The sequence below is a fragment of the Ptiloglossa arizonensis genome, chromosome 3 (genome assembly GCF_051014685.1).
Source record: "Ptiloglossa arizonensis isolate GNS036 chromosome 3, iyPtiAriz1_principal, whole genome shotgun sequence".
NCBI lineage: Eukaryota > Metazoa > Arthropoda > Insecta > Hymenoptera > Colletidae > Ptiloglossa > Ptiloglossa arizonensis.
In genome coordinates, this window is record NC_135050.1 from 29,260,918 (window position 1) to 29,283,287 (window position 22,370).

At 32.1% G+C, this 22,370-nt stretch overlaps 6 protein-coding genes across 14 annotated transcripts; 3 read left to right on the top strand and 3 right to left on the bottom strand.

Moving 5' to 3' along the window:
- The first annotated feature begins 565 nt into the window (after window positions 1–565).
- On the top strand, window positions 566–2,580 carry Prtp (thioredoxin domain-containing protein pretaporter). Its single transcript, XM_076305978.1, has 5 exons — window positions 566–1,001; window positions 1,185–1,331; window positions 1,434–1,542; window positions 1,614–1,913; window positions 1,997–2,580. Exons 1-5 carry the CDS (start codon window positions 826–828, stop codon window positions 2,435–2,437), a joined length of 1,173 nt encoding a protein of 390 aa, XP_076162093.1. The 5' UTR covers window positions 566–825; the 3' UTR covers window positions 2,438–2,580.
- On the bottom strand, window positions 2,023–9,326 carry Tektin-a (Tektin A). The gene is made up of 7 exons (XM_076305970.1): window positions 5,995–9,326; window positions 4,743–5,029; window positions 4,336–4,645; window positions 3,678–3,892; window positions 3,382–3,604; window positions 3,152–3,306; window positions 2,023–3,020 (listed from the first exon to the last, which is right to left on the bottom strand). The coding sequence occupies exons 1-7, from the start codon at window positions 6,061–6,063 to the stop codon at window positions 2,807–2,809; spliced, it is 1,473 nt and encodes a 490-aa protein (XP_076162085.1). The 5' UTR covers window positions 6,064–9,326; the 3' UTR covers window positions 2,023–2,806.
- On the top strand, window positions 2,828–9,373 carry LOC143144026 (aldehyde dehydrogenase X, mitochondrial). Of its 7 annotated transcripts, none has more exons than XM_076305973.1 (12): window positions 2,828–3,745; window positions 4,828–4,971; window positions 6,967–7,082; window positions 7,198–7,302; window positions 7,412–7,513; window positions 7,615–7,780; window positions 7,850–8,154; window positions 8,220–8,322; window positions 8,403–8,701; window positions 8,781–8,989; window positions 9,071–9,145; window positions 9,217–9,373. In XM_076305973.1, exons 3-12 carry the CDS (start codon window positions 7,047–7,049, stop codon window positions 9,284–9,286), a joined length of 1,470 nt encoding a protein of 489 aa, XP_076162088.1. In that variant the 5' UTR covers window positions 2,828–3,745; window positions 4,828–4,971; window positions 6,967–7,046; the 3' UTR covers window positions 9,287–9,373. The 7 variants fall into 7 exon arrangements, with proteins under 7 accessions (XP_076162088.1, XP_076162086.1, XP_076162089.1 ...); XM_076305971.1 differs by lacking the exon at window positions 2,828–3,745 and adding an exon at window positions 4,203–4,241; XM_076305974.1 differs by lacking the exon at window positions 2,828–3,745 and having other exon boundaries at window positions 4,710–4,971.
- Window positions 9,374–9,498: 125 nt separating this feature from the next.
- On the bottom strand, window positions 9,499–10,788 carry Ndufb2 (NADH dehydrogenase (ubiquinone) 1 beta subcomplex, 2, 8kDa). The gene is made up of 3 exons (XM_076305979.1): window positions 10,621–10,788; window positions 10,237–10,363; window positions 9,499–9,722 (listed from the first exon to the last, which is right to left on the bottom strand). Exons 1-3 carry the CDS (start codon window positions 10,719–10,721, stop codon window positions 9,654–9,656), a joined length of 297 nt encoding a protein of 98 aa, XP_076162094.1. The 5' UTR covers window positions 10,722–10,788; the 3' UTR covers window positions 9,499–9,653.
- A 935-nt stretch (window positions 10,789–11,723) lies between these two features.
- On the top strand, window positions 11,724–13,878 carry LOC143144391 (nuclear RNA export factor 2). The gene has a single exon (XM_076306741.1). The coding sequence runs from the start codon at window positions 12,051–12,053 to the stop codon at window positions 13,659–13,661; it is 1,611 nt and encodes a 536-aa protein (XP_076162856.1). The 5' UTR covers window positions 11,724–12,050; the 3' UTR covers window positions 13,662–13,878.
- Window positions 13,879–13,968: 90 nt separating this feature from the next.
- Ints1 (integrator complex subunit 1) lies at window positions 13,969–21,595 on the bottom strand. 3 transcript variants are annotated; one of them, XM_076307224.1, is made up of 15 exons: window positions 21,420–21,593; window positions 21,059–21,241; window positions 20,470–20,951; window positions 19,095–20,384; window positions 18,804–18,979; window positions 18,568–18,720; window positions 17,802–18,479; window positions 15,944–17,734; window positions 15,559–15,873; window positions 15,010–15,472; window positions 14,825–14,949; window positions 14,573–14,763; window positions 14,279–14,483; window positions 14,211–14,242; window positions 13,969–14,138 (listed from the first exon to the last, which is right to left on the bottom strand). In XM_076307224.1, exons 2-15 carry the CDS (start codon window positions 21,222–21,224, stop codon window positions 14,023–14,025), a joined length of 6,183 nt encoding a protein of 2,060 aa, XP_076163339.1. In that variant the 5' UTR covers window positions 21,225–21,241; window positions 21,420–21,593; the 3' UTR covers window positions 13,969–14,022. The 3 variants fall into 3 exon arrangements, with proteins under 3 accessions (XP_076163339.1, XP_076163338.1, XP_076163340.1); XM_076307223.1 differs by having other exon boundaries at window positions 14,211–14,483; window positions 21,420–21,592; XM_076307225.1 differs by lacking the exons at window positions 13,969–14,138; window positions 14,211–14,242; window positions 14,279–14,483 and having other exon boundaries at window positions 14,591–14,753; window positions 21,420–21,595.
- Window positions 21,596–22,370: the final 775 nt, after the last annotated feature.

Below are 22,370 nucleotides of genomic sequence, written 5' to 3' on the forward strand. Positions count from 1 at the left end.
AAATAGTATTTATCTAATTTATTATGGTAATATACCACATCAACCTTTTAATTGTTTAATAAGTTTTTAAAAACAAGTAAAGTTTGCATACTTTGCATTACATATATTGCATTAAATATTTATATACTTCTTCACTTAAAGAAGCGAGAGAATTAATATTCTCATTCTAATACATAATTAATCTCGGTAAGTTCGAATATATTAAAACAGAATTAAAATAATCTTAGACATCCAATACTTTGTATAAAACATCTTGTACAAGTTACCATTGTTAATAAAATTTTATTTCAGGGAGTTCATTTCAACTATATAATCAAAATTTAAGAAATAAATTATTTTCATTTAAAGTATAAAATAAAATATTTTATTTTTGATCTTAAAGTGCTTAAAATATCTTGTAACAATGAATCTGACTAAAATAGTATTTACTGTTTAAAATTGTATATTAAATGTTTCCATTGAAAATTATATTCAACTCTGAATAAATAAAAATAATTATTTAGAAAGTTACTACATTACTGTACTATGAATAGATTGCAGTAATTTCATAGTAAAATGTTACCGCCAATGTGTGGTGACATATGGTGGGCGGATCGGCGGTTTCGATCCATTTACGTGGGAGGCTGGAAGGCCAGTGTGAAGTGGAATGAATTCTGAAAGTATATTGTAAAAACAGTTAGATTTCTAACACTGGGACCTCAAGATCAAAACAATTGCGATACAACGTTTAAAAATTTTAAATTATTCGTCTTTCTACGTCCAATAGCAATACAATATTTACTTGGAATATTTAATTACTCACTCAAGCATTAATTATTCATTGCCATGACTACGTATCTGTTGAGTTCTAGCATGTTAAAGAAATATATCCTTTTATTTATATTTATGCTGAGTCAAGTCAACAGTGAACAAGAGGATGTACACACTGTACAATATAACAAAGACAATTTTTCGACAGAAATTAAGAAGAAAAATCATTTTGTTATGTTCTATGCACCATGGTATGTATACACTTTTTCATGTTTACTATGACAAGCAAAAAGTTATTATTTAAAGAAAAAATTTGTTGAAATATTCGTTATTGTACAATATACAAAAATAAAGAATTTCTGCAGATTTCAATTAATATATATTATAAAATTACACTAAAATTAAAAACTAAAATATTTTTTGATTCTTACTAGGTGTGTATTTTGCAAAAGAATTGAACCCACTTGGGAACAGTTAGCAGAAGTATCAAAAGAAGAAGATAATAATATAGTAATTGCTAAAGTTGATTGTACCACAGACAGCATTTTGTGTAATGAACACGATGTTACTGGCTACCCTACGTGCGTATAGCAACAGCTCATTGAACATAATATTGGGAACATTACAAGTTATACAAACATTTATTTATGAAAAAGTGAACTTTTGTTTTAATAATATTCTAGATTCAAATTTTTTAAAGCTGGAGAAACCAAAGGCACAAAGTTTGAAGGTACAAGAGACTTGCCTTCTCTAATTTCTTTTCTCAATGATGAACTAGGTACCACTCTTGGGGTAATTATCAAAGATCTACTATGTTATAATATATAGTATCCAATTTTTTAATTTGTTATTTTATGAATTAGAATGCAGATGTGGTACCACCGGTTTTTGAAGCAGTAAATGGTTCATTAGAGCTAACAAAGCACACGTTTGACAAGCATGTGTCTACTGGTTACCATTTTGTAAAGTTTTATGCACCTTGGTGTCATCATTGTCAGAAATTAGCTCCTACTTGGGAAGAATTAGCTAACAGTCTACATAATAATAATAATAATAATTATATTAGAATTTCTAAAGTAGATTGTACACAACATCAAGCTGTTTGTTGGCAATTTAATATAAAGGGATATCCAACATTGCTCTGGATTGAAGATGGAAAGAAGGTGACGTTTAAATATTGTTGCAATTGTTACTATTTATACTTTTCTGGAGTAACTTTAATAATGCTTGAACATTGAACTTATAGGTGGATAAATATTCAGGACAACGTACTCAAGAAGATTTAAAAGCTTATGTATCTAAAATGCTTGAGAAAAGTAACGATAACTCAGACCATACAATACATACTGTACTTAGTTTAACTGGCGAGAGCTTTAAACATGGTATTGAAAATGGCATTTCATTTGTTAAGTTTTTTGCACCTTGGTGTGGACATTGCAAACGTTTAGCACCCATTTGGGAAGACCTTGGGAAGAAGTTCTTTACAAATAAAAATGTGAATATAATTAAAGTAGACTGTACTCTCGATGCGAGTAAAGAATTGTGCAATGAAGAAGAAGTAGAAAGCGTTCCTACTCTATATTTGTATCGGGATGGACTCAAAGTTTCTGAATACAATGGTCCTCGTAATTTTGACGATTTATTCGAATTTGTAGCGAATTATTTGCAACCGCACGATGAACTATGATTATATACCTTTATCATAATAAATCTAATTCCGAATCGATAAGGATAAATTAAGCTATACTTAAATATAAATATGTAATACTTAATTTAATTACATGTAAATGTACGTAGCATCATACGAAAAAACCCCAAATGTTCAGGCCATATATTTTTCATTTTTGTATAAAATATCAAAACAAAAATACTATAAAACTATTATATATAAATTCTAAGAACTGCTATATTTTTGCGTGAATAAGTCGTGTACTTCCAAAATACATTTATAGAATTAATCGTATTATATGTTTTTATCAAATGTTCCTACTAAAAGTTTCTCATATTTTGTATTTATTTTTAGAAATTAAAATATTGCGACATAGGCATTCAAAAATTAAAACCCGGAAAGGGCCTCAGCCGAAGGATAAAATGAGCGTAGTAATTGTCCACGCTGCTTGTCTATGTACAATGTTTTGCGTTTCACCATTATTTCGTGTTCGAGATCACTTCTAGCCTTTACCAGACCGGTCTGAGTTTCCTCGGCTCGTTTCAAATCTGCTAACATGGCTGATGTGCGCTCGTTTAGTATTTTCACTTCGTCTACAAGCCTAAGTGAAACATAAGTATGTGTTATCACAACAAATGTGTTTCATAGAAAATGGCCAATTATCATAATTATCTTATTTCGATACTTCTTCCTTAATTATCGTAGATAAAAACTCATTTGTAAAATATTTACGCAAATTGGGGTATATCGCGACAACTCTCGACGTTACGCCGTTGTAATCTATTCGCTAATCGTGTTTGCGCCACTTTCATTGCACAATCCAAACCCCTCGCTGACTGACGAAGTTTTTCGATTTCTTTTTCGGTGGTCGCCAATTCGTGTAAACACTGAAAGAAAATTTTTCTCATTTATCCTAGTAAAACACTTATAATAGGCGAACTACCGAAGTAAACGATACTCACACGAAGCAATTCCTTCTCTAATTGTAGACGCACTTCCTCCGTAAGGTTAATTTTTTCACCTAGAACGAGATCCACACGTGACGCTTGATCACGAAGATCTTTAACGGAATTTATGTACATAGCGTTCAAAGTGGACCTCAGGTTCTCTGATTTTTGTATCGCGGCTTCCCCATCGGTTAAACTTTCCCGCGTGTAATGTTCGTAACTCGCGGGTGTCGATTGTCTGTCGGTAAAAAGGAAAGCTTAAAGAATCTTGTTTTAAGGCTCAATTGAATCGTATCAACTTTGATACATACTCTGCCGGAAATCTCGTAGCACCAGGTGCCCACAGTATAACAGGAGAATCGTTTTTTAATTGTGTACAGTGAGTATCGATATCGTAAGTGTCTATCTTATCGGTCCAATCGACTTCCATTCTTGCTTTAGCAGCCTTTAATTCGATCAGTTGCATTTCTATTTGTTCGCGAATTCTATTGAATAAATCACGTATTTCGAAACAAAGTGCTACCTCCTGCAAAAATGAATTTGTATGTCTAATAATATACAAGGTGATTCTAAAACAATGTCATAACATTTATAAGCGCATGCTATACTCCTAGAACTAAAAACATAAATCCGTTTCCTAGAACACATTGAATTAGCCACTCAAGGCTATTGTAGCGTTGTTCCTACCACATCATTTAACGAGATATGCAAATGTATTATAATTGATACTAATACAAATATCACGATGTAAATAAAAATGGAAATCTTCGGATAAATAAATCAAGAATTTAACATATTTGGGTAGAGTTCATTTCGGATTCCTACTATCGACTGACGGAAGCAGTCTCTTTAGTTCCAGGGTATAAGATACACTTGTAAGTTTTGTAATAGATCACGCTTAGCATTCTCATTTTAACGATGTTGCTACAAATTTGTCATACTAAAATGTCATTAGGAATGGATATTAACTTTTGTTAGCTCCTCCTCAACTTCGTCCCGGATTAAATCAGATTCGAGTCGTTTAGATCGTAACTGTACAAATTCCCCAGCAATCGATTCAGGAACCGTGAGAACCGATAAGGAATACTTCACTCTTCGTCGTTCAGCCTCTAGTAATTCTATCTCTTTGGTAATATCATTTAGCACATGTTCCAGCTCGGTTTTCCAACCATGTACATCCCTCGTTCGACTCTTCAAATGATTCGTCGATTCCAATTGCGTTTTGTCCGCCTTTCTGTACGATCGATCGACGCATTGTTTCGCGTTGTTTACAGCAAGCCTAAAATCATTACCATGATTGTATTACTATACACAATGAAAAGAATAAATATTTAGATCGATCGTAAGAAAGTTAGTATAAACGTCTGCCCGCATACTGGGCGTCTCGAATCTTTTCATTCGATAATTGGAAAAACTTCTGATTGTTAGCTCTCCATTGAGATGCTCCAACTTGGGTTACAGAATATCGATCGACAACAGGTCTCGTTCCTATTAAACCATCCTTAGGAGAAAACGTTACGCGACCCGTTGCCCACGGACCAATCGCTTCCATAGATCCTTCCGGTTGTGTTGGAAATTCATCTTCTGGTTGGGGAAAGTAAGCAGGTAATTTTTCTACTGTTTCACCATTGGTAGGCTCCATTGCAGGACAGAGTACAGCAGGCTATACAAAAAATCATTTTAAAAACATTTTATATTGGAGGGAGATCTTAAAAATTGGATGACGACTGTTCACTGATTAGTATACAGATGAATTCGGTGAATATACGTACAGAAGAAAATTAATTAATCAAATTTCGTTTCATATTCACGTATTTCATTTAATAAGGAAATACAAAATTGAAAAAGAATCACCGAACCGTTCTTCTCCCAAAAATTGTTCAAATTTTTATCAATAAAATTGCATTGAATAATTTCCAAAAATAAGCAATTCCACTGCTTTATCTTCCTCTAACTCTCGTACTATTTTGTTCTCACTTTTGGCAAGAAAGAAGTTAAATCCTTTCTATCTTATATAATACGCGTCGATCCCTACTTGCCTTCCACAAGATAATTTTATGTACGTATGTTGTGTAAAATCGATTAAATCAAGAACATTATTTTATTTCATATATCAAGTGTCTATTTAATCGACTCTGATAAGAACAGGGACAGCTTTAGTGCAGTACGTTTCACATTTATACGTGCCTTCAAATACTTTAATCAGTTGCCACTAATAGATTTTAAATATATTTATGTTAGTGATATTAATTACAAATTTTACTAAAATGCCCCAAAACACATAAGGAACCAAAAACTCCGGATAATGTTCAAAAATTCTTTATTTTTACATATGGGACTTGGCGAACTTCGAACGCAGAGTGACGTAGTGCAGCACAACATTGTATAAATAATTATGGCTATTGCGTCAGTAATTCACGCGACTAAGTGCGGTGTGCAATTGTTTAAATTGTTTACAAAATCCTGTGCTGTGCTGCGTTATTCTACGGTCAATGTACGTCTAGCCTAACGATTGTTAATTTTTTTCAACAAATGGTATCTTATACATTTCATAAAGTTATATATAATTGATCTACTATAAGACAGAAGGAATTATGTATATTATTATTTTGAAATTAACGGATTTACCGTGTCACCGGTTCCATCGGATGGAAGCTGCCGGGGAGTTTCCCTCAAGGAATCTTCTTTAACATCCATGCCAAATACCTCTTCAAATTAACGATAATGAAATTCGATCAAATATCAATAATGTCTGCGGTTTCATTTAATTTTCTGATTGAACTAAAAATATTGTTTACTATATAACTCGAAATCACATTTTCTTTTGTTTCTTAAAATTTCACAAAATTCGGTTTCAATTTTGACCACGAATGATTTCCACGTGACGGCTATCTCTTCAGAGATAGGACGAAACTTATCGATTTAATAGTCCGCAGCAACTGAAGAGAAATTTTTTCGTTTAAAATTATATTTTTTCGGCCAATGATTTGAATGAACACGATTAAAAAATTGTTAAAACTATGTGACAGATGAGTAACTATTTTCTCATATAGTATAATACCATGCGAACAATCCCAATATTCTTTAATTTTACTTCCATTGAGACATATTTTAAATTGTCTTGATACAAACATTGTTTCTTCAATAATTGAAATATTCAATGTCTACTATACATGCATTATATACTGCCGAATCAAATTTATTGGATTAATTTAAAATTGATGATATTATTGTTGTGTTTATAATGTAAGATAAAATGGTAAATATAAGCCGTAACTATATATATATAAACGTATCGTGTTTGTTTCAAATTTATCATGACATGTACTTATCGAATATTTGTGTATTTATTACACAAGTATAGGGAAATAGCTAAAAGCCTTATAGAGTTGTAAAAGTTCAATTTTATAAGTATTACGCGCGAAAAAACAGAATTTTTACTTTCCACGAAGTAAAATCTTTGTTTCCTTTTGTTATGCAATTCATCTGTTTCAAATATGTATATAGGATTAACTGGTTTCATATAAGACCAAGAGGTATTTTAATTTTATTTACTCCTCTGCACAAATAAGATATAATTATCCTTATCTACTGTCTCAGTTGAGGGTACTGTATTTAACCCTGTCCCAAACGAATCACGTACTATACACTGACGGACCAGCGAAGAGAGCAGATAAAATATGACGCATAAAATACCAGATATTAAATACACGCAGGTAAATAATTTATTTTTACATTATTAGATTTAACTTCCTGGAAATATTTTTCAGGATAAGTTATATAGAAATCGTGCGTATTTTAGAATTGTTATTATGCAATACGTGTTTTTAGTTGTTTATCAACAACGAGTTTGTGAACGCCGAAAGTGATAAAAAATTTTCTACTATAAATCCGGCCGATAATACTATTATTGCTGAAGTCTCAGAGGGTGACAAGGTAAATTATGCTCTTTTTTATACTTGTAATTTATAACTGATATAATATTAAACCAATTTTTTTTGTAATAAACTATTTACATATATACATATTTATATTATGTATACAGGCAGATGTAGACAAGGCAGTTGCAGCTGCAAAACAAGCATTTAGCAGAGGATCAAAATGGCGAAACATGGATGCATCTGCTCGTGGGAAGCTTATGCATACGGTATATTGCTTATTATACAATCTTAAAATGTTTTGGAGATGTTTAGAAAAAAAGATTATTCTTATATTTTTATTCTTTAATATTGTAATATAATATTGCAGTTTGCAGATCTCCTTGCACGTGATTTAGATTATATTGCCACTCTTGAAACTTTAGACACTGGAAAAATATATCAGCATGCAGTTTATGATATATACGCAAGCATAGATGTAATTCGTTATTATGCTGGATGGTGTGATAAAATCCTTGGTGATACAATTCCAGCAGGTATATTTACATTTATGAGTGATTGTTAAGCATACTCTATAAAAAATGTTAACAACATTTATTATATAGATGGAAATTTGGTTACGTATACACGAAAAGAACCAATCGGTGTAGTGGGACAAATTATTCCTTGGAACTATCCTCTCCTTATGCTGGCATGGAAATGGGCTCCAGCATTGGCTACAGGATGTACTATTGTTTTCAAACCAGCTGAACAGACCCCACTGTCTGCACTTTATGCTGCAGCACTTGCTAGAGAGGCTGGATTTCCTCCAGGTGTTGTAAATGTTATTACAGGATATGGTCCAACAGCTGGTGCAGCTATTGCTGAACATCCGGACATTCGTAAAATTGCATTCACTGGATCTACAGAGGTACCCAATTATTGACTATTCAATTAAATATGAATTAATACTGAAAATTCATATTTAACTCGTAGATCGGTCACCTAATAATGGCAGCTTCTGCTAAGAGTAATCTCAAACGTATTAGTCTTGAATTAGGTGGCAAAAGTCCCGTGGTCGTTTTTGACGATGTTGATGGTATGTTGGTAATGTATTATATAAACCATTATTATATTTATATTATATAGAGTAAGATAGTAATTAAAAACAATCTATAGTTAAGAAAGCGGTAAAAATTGCATACCAGGCAATATTCACAAATCATGGACAAAATTGTTGTGCTGGCTCGCGTACTTTTGTACATTCTAAAATCTATGATGAATTTGTCAGCTATGCCAAACAATTAGCATTCGAAACGAAAGTTGGCGACCCTTTCGATCCCCTGACACAACAAGGCCCGCAAATCGATCAAAATATGTTTGACAAGATCTTAGGATTGATTAAGTCGGGAAAAGATGAAGGTGCAATATTGGAAACTGGTGGAGAACAACACGGCAATATTGGTTACTTTATTAAGGTATAATTTCATATTTGAATTTTGTTTGTTCTGTTATTTAAACAATTCTTTTTCATAATCGTCTCAATTGTATTCTAAGCCTACTGTATTTTCTAACGTAACTGACAACATGAGAATTGCTAAAGAAGAAATATTTGGACCTGTTCAATCCATTTTGAAATTTGAAAGACTTGATGAAGTTATTGAACGTGCAAACAATACAGAATATGGTCTTGCTGCAGGTGTGATTACCAACGACATTAATAAAGCATTAGTGTTTGCACAAGCAGTACAATCTGGTAGTGTTTGGTAAGGAATCAAAATATTAATCATCTATTTAGCGTGTGCATGTAATAATGAATATTTGTAAATCGAGTAAATATTAAATAGGGTAAATTGTTATGATGCCATTACACCACAAACTCCATTTGGTGGATTTAAACATTCAGGCATTGGACGTGAACTGTAAGTTTAACACTATTTTCAGAAAAATATTACAAAGATAAAGTATTATTGAATTTAATGTTTGTTTTTAGGGGTGCAGACGGTTTAAAGGAATATATTGAAACCAAAACAGTGGCTATTAAGGTGCCAACGTGTAATTAAGAATAATATGTATAAACATTTACAATACAAATTCTCTGCTACATGAAATTTATATAAATAAATTCATTATGTTTACACATTTTCTAATTTTCCATTTTATTTTTTTTGCATTAAGTTACTACCAAACATTGTTACAAATTGTTTAATAATATAATAAAATTAGAAATAAAAAATATTTTTTTAAATAATATAACAATTCTATTTATTGAAATAATTTATTGAAACAATATTTTATGCAAAAAATTACTATTAACTTAGTCAATATCTTGCTATTATATTATTGAATACATATAATATATTTGATATTGTATTGGATACTAAGTTACAAATGGGATATTGAGTGCAATTGTGGCTTTGTAAACAAAGTCTACTTATCTGGAAAAATTCCCAATTCTTCATCTGTCCAATGCTCTGGAATTGGAGCTGGTATTTCACCCTGGATGTGTAAAATACAAAGTTACAAAATCTGTTATAAATTCATGAAGTTATGAAGTATAATCAAATTTGGAATCATCTTGTGATTGTATTAAAAGTGTAAATTTTTTGTATAAGTAAATTTCTTGCCAGTGAACTCAAAGACAATGCCACCACCTAAACATCCCAGTAATATTCCTATATAAGTCTTATTTTTAGTTCACAGTTGTTACAAATACAGTAGTCTATTCTGCAATAGGTGTTGTCAACAACCAATCATTAACGCAACAAGGACATTGGCCATTTCATCACTATGTACAAACAAAGAATTAGATAGCAGCATTATCTTTGAGTTCATCGATGATAGAATTATTCTGTATGTATATCATGTATATAAATAAAAGAATTAATACACATTCATTTGTTACATTATTACAATTGACTGTAACTTTAAACAAAATTAATTTATATTCAGATCGATTCCTTGCAATACAAATAGTAATTAAAATAGTACAAATAGTATTTATGTTACTCACTTTCAAAAGAACATCAAATTCATGATACATGTTCCATAGAAACCACCACCAAGCAACTCCAGCAGTTATTTCGGCTATTATTATATGAATTTTTTGAGGATCCGGCGTACGTCGATAATACCATTCACTAAAATAAAAGATTTCCAATATATCTTTATTTTTCCAGAAATACTATTTTGTAAAAAACTGAATTCTGTTTTAAAATCTTAATTTTAATAGGATATAAAAGAAATAAAGTAAACTAAAAATTATTTATTAAAGTTTTTATTAAAAATTTTATATCAATTAAATATTTAAAGTTTCATAAAAAATACAAATAAAGAATGAATATATCGAAACATAACCTCTGTTCAAAAAAATTATATAATCTATGTATTAATTTACCCATGACTGAAACGATTTAGGTTTAAATTTATTGCCGCAGTCTTTACTTTGTTAAAATGGCATGCAGTTTTTAAAATCCTTGCGCCTCGTGAAATTATCATTTTTCCAACAATAAACTAGTTGATCTAACAAAGAAACAATCACTGAATGGCAATAAGACGACTTCTGGCAACTGTAAAAAGAAATCGATAGTTCTCGACATTTCGATAGATCGAATGGTTCCTTGTTTAAATCGAAACTATCTATTTCTAACATTATCTTTTAAACATAAAAATATAATGACTATTCTTGACAAAATTAATATTCAATAAACGATGTTCTGGTAAGTTTTTATTGTTGACAGTGCTGTTAACGATGAATGTTTCTACCACTTTTTTTCATTATAAGAATTAGGATCTCTATAAAGAGATTATTTTTCTACATAATATATAATATTCAGTACAACATAGTACAATATAATTACAATTTAAGTTACGCATAAATTATTTTCTTACATTGTGTCAATTTTAAATTTAATTACAATATAATTGATCAAATGTAATATGGATCCAGTAATATGGATTTAATATGTAAATTGAACAGCATATGTTAAATTAGAAATTAAGCAATTATCTTTTCAATATTTTATAACTTACACTATTTATATTCTCAAAAACCGCACAAAAAAGAGACGGAGATACATAATTAATTTATTATGTACAAAATTAATATCAATACATTTTATCATCATATTACAATTTCTATTCTTGTTAGTGAACTAACGTAGAAATAATAAAAAGGATATAAATAAATATAAGAACGATACTTACATTTACAAACTATTTCATCTATAAACCGAGTCCCTTTAAGAACACTATAATTAGTAAATTGGAGATTTTAATGAACTTTGAGAAATGAATCTAAAAAATTGAATAACGACAAAATATTTCATTTATGCGTTTAAAAAATTTTAAATTCTACGCAAACCATATGTAGTATTTGATGTATTTTGCATTTAATTATTTTGACGAATAGTTTTACACCAGGGGAAAATGTCTCCCATTTAGTACGCTCCTGTAACTAAGAACTTGATCCAAGTTAGAGATATGGAATTCCGTATAACATCGCACGATGAATAATGGCAGTAAATGTTTTATTATTAACTTTATTGAAGAGGTGATGCATTCTCTGAAACACTTTTCATCCAAACAGATTATATATTGTTACGTACCCTATTAAACGTATAAAAATCAATATTTAATTTTATAATTATGTAGAATTATTTTATTGTAATTAGTTTTTAATCCTTTGAAATTATTTCATTCGTGAATAAATTTAATAAATTAACTAATCATATGGTAATGTAATTTTGAAATTTGTTAACTATCGTAATTTAATTGTTTTGTGATGTGAAGACACATCGTGTGTTGTAACACACGATAGTAAGAATAATGGCAAGCACAGAAGTTACCGAGAGCACGCTTGTTTGGGAACCATTGCGATTGACGTATATTAAACCATCTTTCAATAGTCAAGAATCTACTTTAGCATCGCGTCAAGACTTGTGGCATAAATTCATTGTTTACAACGTAGGACAATGCAAAGCGACGGAAGTGTTGAAAAGAATCATTGTCGCTTGCGACCCTGAAATCATACTGCCTGTTATGTATAAAGAAGAAAGCTCAAATAAAAGTACTTTCTTAGCAAAATGTACCCCCAGTGCCATTGAAAATCTTGTTAAGCAAGGTTTATGTGTGACTTTGCTGAATGGGCAGGAGTTACACATTGATATTGTATTGGGATTCTTAGATTCCCAAGAGTTACAACTGAATCCAAATAGAATCGTAGCACAAGCATTATATTATAGATACGAACACACAAAAAAAGTACTAAATCTTGATGATTTTGAGAATGAGAAGTCTTTGGGCTCTATATTTTGTCCTGTATCTGTGCCTAAAGTATTACAATTTGTTTTACGATGCACCAGAATGGGAATCTTAAGTACTAATCGCGATTCAAGACTACCTATCCGTGAACTAAGTTTAAAATATAATAAAATTACTGCCATTATCCTGTTTGAGAAGTTTTTTAATTATCATTTGACCAAATTAGATCTAAGATATAATCACATTGGAGATGTGGATTATTTACGATATTTTAGTGAATTCAAAATAAGTGAACTTTGGTTGGATGGAAATCCATTGTGCGCAAAATATAACAAGTGTCAGGATTATGTGCAAGCAGTAAAAAATGTTTTTCCTCATCTACAAAAATTAGACGGAATTGTAATAGATACAGAACAAAAGTTTGTTCCTAATATTCAAAGCAACTTTCTAAGAGATGGTACAAAAACTTGTCTTATCAAACAATTTGTAAAGCATTATTTTACTTTATATGATCAAGATGATAGACAAGTGATGAATGGATTATACGATAGAGATGCACTTTACTCTATGACACTAGGGCCAGTTATAAATTATGTTCATAAGCAAATAACTAAAACATTTGTTACAAATAGAAATTTACTTAAATTTGTTGATTATGCCAAGTGTCAAGAATTTTTATTACGTGGCCCAGAGAAAATCATTTCTGCACTCAGAAGTCAACCACCTACCATACACAATTTTAAATCATTTCATGTTGATTCATTGTATGAAGGAGAAAGCCATCTCGCAATTTCTGTACAAGGACAGTTTTCATTTCGAGATGTTTCATGTCCACCAATGTTCTTCAATAGGACTTTCATTATTATGCAAAAAGAAGATGATGAATATTGCATTATCAATGATCAGTGTTATCTTGATGGAACACCTGCCAATAGTAATCTATCAGGCAATAGTGAACTGAGATTCGAAACAAGAAATTCACCAAAATTTGTTCCAACTGTGTTCAGTGTTTCAGAAAAAGAACAATTACTATCATTTCTACATGAATTAACAACAATGAACATGAAGTTTTGTCACCAATATCTTGAAGAAGCCAATTGGGATATAAGAACTGCTATTACAACATTTATGAACATGTATACAGTAAACAATGTACCACCAGAAGCCTTTCTATGACATACAAGTATTTTATAGTTAATTGTATAACATGTACATGTATATACTTATGTTATTTATATTATATGTATAGCATAAAAAGAAAGTCCTGTAACTTTGGGTACAAATTTGTACATGTATATATATTACTGTAATTTTGTAACCACAAATGTATTGAATGTATGATGTACATATTAAGGCCAAAAAGTAAAATTCAAAGTATCTACAAAGAGTCAATTATCTTTTTGTATATAACTTGACTTCCTATAAAGGATTATGTACTACTACGTGAAGGAAATAAAATAAGTACAGTAATTCTGTTTTTTATAAAAAATTTACAATCTTATTTTATACAAAATAAAAAATTACAGTTTTTATAATATTAACAACCTTGCTGTGTATTTAACAGAGCAATGGTTCTATTTATATATGGTATAGTATTCACATTGGAATTTACTCCTAATTCAAAGACTTTCTGCATCAATGGTAAAGCATGTTCTGAAACAGAATACAAATTTTTAGACTGTACATTTATCGAGTGATAAAAAATTAAATAATAAAATAGCTTACCTTGCATACACAATACAATCTCTGGCAACTTTTCTAGAGCCGACATTAGAATGTCAGCTCTAGGACTGTCTAGACATTTCTGAAACGCAGATAATATATTTGCATTTGATGTAGGCCGATGTTTCAATGCCCTCGCCAATAAAGTATGAGCAAGAGACCTTATATTACTTTGTGGAGAGACAAGTAATTCTGCTATATTGTCTGTTATAGATTCCAAAACTGAGGGTTTTCGAGATGATAGATGTTCTATTTCTTGAAGAGCATTAAACACATCTGAAAATGATATTATAATACTAAAATTTGCCTGTTACTGGTTTTATTAAATTTTTTTATTCAAATTAAAATATATTGAATAAGCGTACCTTCACCTTGTAGTTTGGATAAAGTAGTTAACAATGACTGCCAATGTTGCGGAATAATAGATTCCGTAGGAGGTGGGGTAGGAGGAACAGTGATTAATACCTCTTCTACATCTTCACCTTCTCTTGGTACAGGAATGCCTGATACAAGTGTTCTCAGTGTAACTAAGTTTGGATAGTGTACCTGCAATTCACTACATGTAAGTGTAAGCTAATGTTTGAAACTTGCTAGCAGAAATCAAAGGCATTACTTACTGAAGAACCTGAGCATGTTTTTGTAAATATTTTAATGCCCGTTGTGGATCATAAGAAATATATGCTTGTAACAATGTAATAAATCTATTTAAGAGTGATATGAGATCTTTTATCGGTCCATAATTCTAGAAATAAAATAAATCTCTAAGTCTATGAAACTTAATTATAGATCTATGAAAACATACCTGAAAACATTGAAAATAATTTTCTAACGTGTCTTCCAAAGCAGTTTGGTGCTCTTCATTAAACAAATGTGGTTGCAATAACTCCAACAGTCCCATTACTTGTACAAAAAGATTTAAATGATGACCTGATCTAAATTGGCTGAACTCCAAATAACATCTTCCCATTAATGACGACGCTAACATTGGAAGTTGTCGTAAAACTAAGATCGGATGTACAGCAGCCATTTTTCTGGCACATAATTCAAAGTCCTGAGACTTAGAATTCCATGACTTTTGTCTTGGTGTCGCTGCTAAAGCCGTTAACAAAGAGTGGCTCATACAATCCAACACAGAACCCGTCCATTCTGTAATCTTTGCTCCTCCAACAAATTTTTTAGTTTGGAAAGTGTCTAAGTAACAGATTACCTTTGGTATCTTCATATACATGTGTAATAAAAATTGATGTGCCATATCAGAATCTACACTAAAAATTAAAATATAGAAATGCTCAGAGATACACATTCTTTTGAAGATGAAAAACCATACTATATTGTATTATAGTATACATACTCTGAATTGTTCATCATACGATCAGCTAAGTATCTTACAACGCTAGATACCAAATGATCATCCGTGGACACGCAGTGCAATAATAAATCAAGACGAGAATCCATACGAGCAAGTGCAGTGTTTCTACTTTGACAATTACATATGATGACAGCCTCCGCGACTATATATGCTATAAGTGTCAACAACTGTTTTTCGTATAAAAGTAAAATATTTTCCGGGACATAGTGTTTCGGTGTAAATTTGTCTCTGCCTTGCCAAAGTTTTGGATTACATGTTAACGCCCACAAAAAATCTATAACAGCCGTTGGATCATACCTGTAAACATAATATTCCATTACATTCTTAGCTCATCTTCCTGAACGTTTAAATTACTTATATTACTTACCCATCGTCGCATTTGTCCAACAAATGTCCAACACATTTATACAAGGTTGCCCAACTTGCTCTGTGCGTTAATAAAGTTAACAAATAAGGTCTAAATGAGTGCGAGCTTAGAACGTTATTGTCAATTTTCATTTGTATCTTCGTTTTTCCAAAAAGAAGTTTCATTTGAAGATTGGGACATGTTCCAATCAATTCTGGTTCAACAGAAGCTAGCCAGTCTATCAGTAAGCCTGTTCGTGGTCTTCGAACGCCTTCGTTACTATCACTTACCAACAATCTTGCCATTGCTTCAATAAGAACATCATTTTTTTGTTGCTTATGACAAATGTCTAACAACTTACGTCCCACTGGTTCTAGATTAACAGGATCTGTACTCTCCAAGATAGATCCAGGGTCTCGATTTTGCATTAACATCGTTAACTCTCTGCTCTTTGGTGCTTTTGTTAATTGCACATTTGCAAAGTCTCTTAAAATCGAAAGAACTGGTGCTTTTACATCACCTATTAGTTGTATTAAATTTAAACACATATTACGTGCTAATTCAACCACGTGTTTTGAGGTAGACGACTTTTTCAATGGTAACAATATTATCCGCATTAACGTGCACGAATATTGTGGCATATGAACGAGCGAAGCCAAGAACTGTTTAACTTGCATCGAGCTCAGCACGCTACATATATGTTGTATTGCTAATACAACAGCTCCGCTTTCTTTAGCAGATTTCTGTAAATCTTTTGCCAGAGTTTTATGCAATCGACGGTACGCGTCTACCTTTTGATTTATTAATATATTTTCAATAAATAATCTGTTAATTAAATGTGGAACGTCCGTTTTAACGGAACACTGTATGACAGATTGTTTTTGAACCATAGCACTAGGAGGTAACGGTTCCTGCAACTGTCCAATAGTCACAGGATTTTCATCCGGTAACTGTGGTTCCATCAATTCTAAAACTTGTACAAAAACTAACCCGCCCGTAGCTCCTCTCCTATGTTGAACTTCGACCAATTGCGCCATGTATGTCTTATCAAGCACAGCTTCACCAACTGAATCTGGATCGATTTGCACTCCAGCGTCCAAGGTATGAAGTAATTTACTCATCGAAGGTACAGGAATACCGAAGCTTTGAATAAAAAGAACCAACTGTTGTGGTTCCAAGTCCTTAAGGGCAGCATCCACTAAACGCGGCACGTTACTTCTAATCATTCTTAACTTTAACCAATCCGGTATGAGTAAAGCTTCTTCACTTGTATCAACCAAAAAAGCTTTTGGTGGTTCTGAATTCAACGGGAACCATGTTTCAAGCAGAATATTGAACAACACATCATCATCGGACGAGTCGTACGTTAAAAGAATTATCATGGCATGTACAACCAAAATGTGCATAGTACAATCTTCTCCTGTACTCCACTGTACCAATATCTGATCCTGGCTTTCGGACCACGTGTACTCCTCTCCTCTTGGGGATCGAGCTTTCTCTAAATAATTGCAGAAAATCGCCATAAAAGCGTGTAAAGTTTGCTTAGCTTGTGGATTATCGCAGTCTGATTGCGGCAAAATCGCTGCTATGATCGTGCTTCGTTCAACCACTAGTTGAGATATCTCGTTGGCCAAATCGGTCAATTCCGGTAGTTCGTCATCCGCAGTATGAGCAGCGAGATATGATATGTAAGCGTGTACAAGATCTGGATTGTTCTCGACCTGACAAGCACCACGAAGAGCAGTAGAAACCAAAGATCGTACCGATAAGAAATGAGGTATAGATGGTAATTTGCGAAGAAGCCATACTTCCCTGCAAAAAAGTTTACTTTAGCTTGCAATCTAAAACAATTTCATGAAAGATAAATTTATCAAATTACTTCTCGTTTTCTCCATCTATATCCATAGATTCTTCCTCTGTAGGTATTGATCCAAGGACCATTTTAAGGCCGGTAATCGCTTGGAGGCGACTGTTAGTTTGCTGACTGCTCAGTCTTCTTAAAAAATATTCTAACACTTCATAAGCATGTTGTCGATCTTGTTCAGGATCAGTTAACAACATTTGCAAATGCACTAGTAATTGTTGCTGTCTCGGTTGCTTTTCTACCGCTTGAGCACTGGTGGATAATAAAAATTCGCAAAGGCATTGTACAGGTAATTGACTAAGAGATCCTTCGCTATTTTGTACAAGATCTGCTAACCAAGGCATGCTCTGGGACGAACTTTGCTGCTGCCTTTGTATTATATCTAACAAAAAGTCTGGCTTTCGAGATCGACACAGTAAATGCCCTAACCTATGGGACACATTCAACGATTGTATTTGTTCTAATATTGCCGAAGGTGGCCTCCTAGCAATACCAGTTGGTTCCATAGTGATTAATTGCGATAATAGCAAACTGTTTTGTTCAGATATTTGTATCCTCGTCGATGCAGCAGCTAGGTGCGACTCATATTCAAGTATTTCTTGTTTCTCTATAGCTTCAACTTGCAATTCCTTTGAACGTTCTTGTTCTATAATCTCTGGTAATGCCATCGTCGGTGGAGGATATGAAAAATGGCTACAAAATAATATTAAAATAAATTTACTACACAACCAATGCATTAGCAAAAATTTTACCTTCAAACTTTGAAAACCTTTAAACATACTTGGTAATACACATTTCCATAAGAGTTCGTAAAATAGGATATCGCTTCCATGCAACAGCACCAATGGCAGATGGATTGTGAGCAGCTAGTACTAATAACATTATCCATCCTTTCCAATAAAGATTTGATATTGCCAAAGTTGGTGGTACATAACTAAATAAGAAGAAATTAGTAATAATGAATATAAAAATATGCGAGCTAATTGAATTTATAGTATTGCAAATATTTTGAAATACCTGGATGGTATATTTATGGTTCCAGGTGGTTGATAAATGCAAAGATTGAAAATAAGATCAATTATGTCTAATTTATCTGCTTGTAAAGTCGGAAAACTTTCCGTTGAATTAGCCGCCGCTCGTCGTATTAATTGATCCACCAAATCTAATGTTTCCGAATGAGTAATGCCATTATCCTAAGTTATAAGATGTAAATTTCTTAATGTTTAATGTCAGAATTATATTATTAAAAATATATTAAATACTTTGATATGAAAAAATTAAACTGAATTTACTATTTTGTATACTCACTTTTGAATAACCAATTAATAACAGCCTCAAAAGGGTATTCTGTAGTAGAGGAACATCAGAAGTAAGACGTAAATAAAATACTCTGTCAGATTCAGGAGGCCAATTGTCCAATTTATAGTACTGCTCTGGAGATTCAAGTAATAAAATTTTATGCAGAGCATGAAGTAGTTCATTTTTACCAATGCCGTACATTTGCGGTGCCGAATTTTGTAACCACAATACTGTTTCAAATTGTATTGTTGCTACCATGTTTTGAAATTGATGCAACAAAGTAATGTCTTTTTTATCACCTCTTTGTGCCAGGGCTGCAGCTTCCTTAACTTGTGGACTGATAGCTAACAACATACACAAACATAATAGATCCGCAATAGAAATGAAGACTCGTTCTTTGAATTCAAAGTTGAGCAACTGTTGTGCTATATCTTGTCTTTCTGACATTAATGTGCGTGTAAAAGTAATTAAATTAATGTCATGTCGGCATACACGCACTATTTCTCGAAGTAAGGCACGGAGGGGTCTAAGATAATCTTCTCGGTTCATTAATAAATCTTGAAATATTTCTGCGAGTAATTTGGCTGATTGCTCAGGTAAAGTTTGAAACATTACACCCAACATTGGCATATTATTCGGATTTCGTGCATTCGATAATTCATTATAAATTGTATGTTTTAAAATTGTGGACAAGTTTTCAGGATGTAAGCCGATTAGTTCTTTCACACCATTTAAGTATAGATTAATCACGGCTTTGGTTTTCAATCTCATCTTCACTAATTGACTTATAACTTCGATGTCCCTTTGTGTGTGAGAAGTGCAATTGTAGCAAATGTAACTTAGCAATTCTTGAGCAGGTCTCATCAGTTTAGGATTGTGTAGCCACACTTCTAATCGGGGAACTGCAATGTTTCTGATCTCTACAAAACCACAGGCTGAAGACAATAGTCTTAAAAAGTTCTTGGTAATTGACTCTGGTTGCCGTCTATTTAACTGCTCTTTTATAGCTTCAAGTACAATAAATTCTATATTCTCTATACAATGAGTATATCTGGGAGTCACAGGAAATTCAATTTTTTCTTTATCTCCAGAAAATTGTACAGATGAAGATCCTGGGTCTTCATCATCTACAGTAGATGGACTGTGACAATCACGCGGTGTCAGAACAGACAGTTCCGGTTGTAAAATGCTTTTTGGAGGATGCCGCGTATTAAATCCTGTTAAAATATTATCGACAAAACCTTTACATTCTTCGTGATCAACCCACACTCTCTCACCTAACGCATCTTCAATATACAGCTACAAAAACAAAAATAGATTTAATTCTAAATCAAATATTAAATATAACCAAAATAAATATCAACATAAAATACATATGGATAACCTTAACAAAAATTTCTGGCCAATTTCTCTTATCATGAAATCCTTTCATTAATAAATTAGCTGCAAGTACAGGGACCAATGGGTTTCCTTTAGTTTTGTAATTGTGCGCTTGATCCCGTTTCAGTAATGATGAGAGTGCATGCAATATACAATCATTTGAAAAAATAGATGGACGAATTTTTGCTAAGTACAATAATCCCATATAAATTAGTGCATCAGGCTTCCATTTTTGATTCTTAAGCGTCTTGATGGCACCACAAATAATGCCTATAACTTTATCACCCTCATCGTTATCATTAGCTTCCAAAACCATTGGGACAAAATCTGCTGGGTCGCTATCTATGGCTACTAGTTCCCAAGCTTCAGCACTCGAAAATGGAGGTCGCTGATGAGAAACATGGGTTGCAAGCTTAGGTTTCTTTTGTGGAATATACTGAAAAGACTGAAGTGATCCTGATGGTGCTTCTTTCTTTCTATCATTGCCTAAATAATTTCACATTAATTAAAATTAAAAAATCAAACTTTTTAAAAAATTCCATTTAATTTCTATTAAATTTTTAATAAAAAACCATCATCAGCATTTCATTTACCAGAAGTCGAAGAACTACTACTTGGTTTAGGATGAATAACACCTGGTCTTTTAACATCAGAACTTTCATTACGTGAACTTTTGGAACCAAGTGCAAATAAGTCAGAAGGATGTTGAGCAATCTTACTTTTCGCACCTCTACCAATACCAGCTTTGCCTCGATCCATTATAGTATATATATTTTCTAAATTTAAAAATAAAAATAAAAATTAGTAATTATTCTAGCCTTTAATTTTTTAAATAAAATACGCATGCAAATGTCGCAAATTCAGTTCTAAAGGTATATTTTTCCTCAAATAAATTTCTTAAATAATGTAGTAAAATATTACACTTAGAAGAAATGTTTTTTAGAATGCACTAACCTATTCAACATTTATAAAGTCAATTTCCAGACAGCGTTCTCCCAGAAAATGCTTCTCAAATTGCACATTATTAACGACATAAATTTAATAAATTAATCTACTACAACCAAACACATAGATATAATAATATCTTTTTATGTCAAAAAATTAATGTTTCACAAACACAATATTTTATTCGACAACAGTAGCAGACCATAGCAGACATCGAATCGACACATTTTCCCGTAGTTCGATAAACTATAATCGATAGTCGATCAGACACCAGTTATATATAATGGCATATTCCCTACCACTCCAAACATTAATGCAATACGTGTCCGTGAGTACGACGTTTCGATAGCTTTGGCAAGTCGAGAAAGAAAAAGAATGCGAGCTTTCTCTCTCGTTTTTGAAAGATCTAAAGTTAGATTTGCGTCGTTTACGTTCGAAACAGAACGTTTAACAGAATTCGTATAATCTAGGAAAGTTTTGTCACAAAGAAAAATGTTAAGAAACCATTTTTCGTCGCGAATAATGGCGAGCTAATCGATTGCTCATGTATAAAAGTTTTTTAAAATATAAGAATAAATAGAAAAACGAGTAGTGTTCTTTCTTTCCCCGCTTTGTTTCCATTCCCTTAATCTGATCCTAAATTACAAATGGAAGAAAAAAAAATATAAAAATTGCAAGCATTGTTCGATTATTCTTTCCTTAGAATATGTGGTATTACAAAATAGGATCTGAAAATAGATGGATCAATGAAAATTTTATTAAAATCCTTCAAATTTCATCTGAGGGAATGAGTGGAATTTAGTGTTTTTCACTTAATGGACTTTGGTGATCAGAAGGTATACGCTGTATGTATGTAAGTATGTACGTATATATATCGGAATTACCAGAAAACTACCAAAGGTAATCATTATTATCCATGGATCTAATCAGATCTTGCGATGAGAATGTAAAACTCTATGT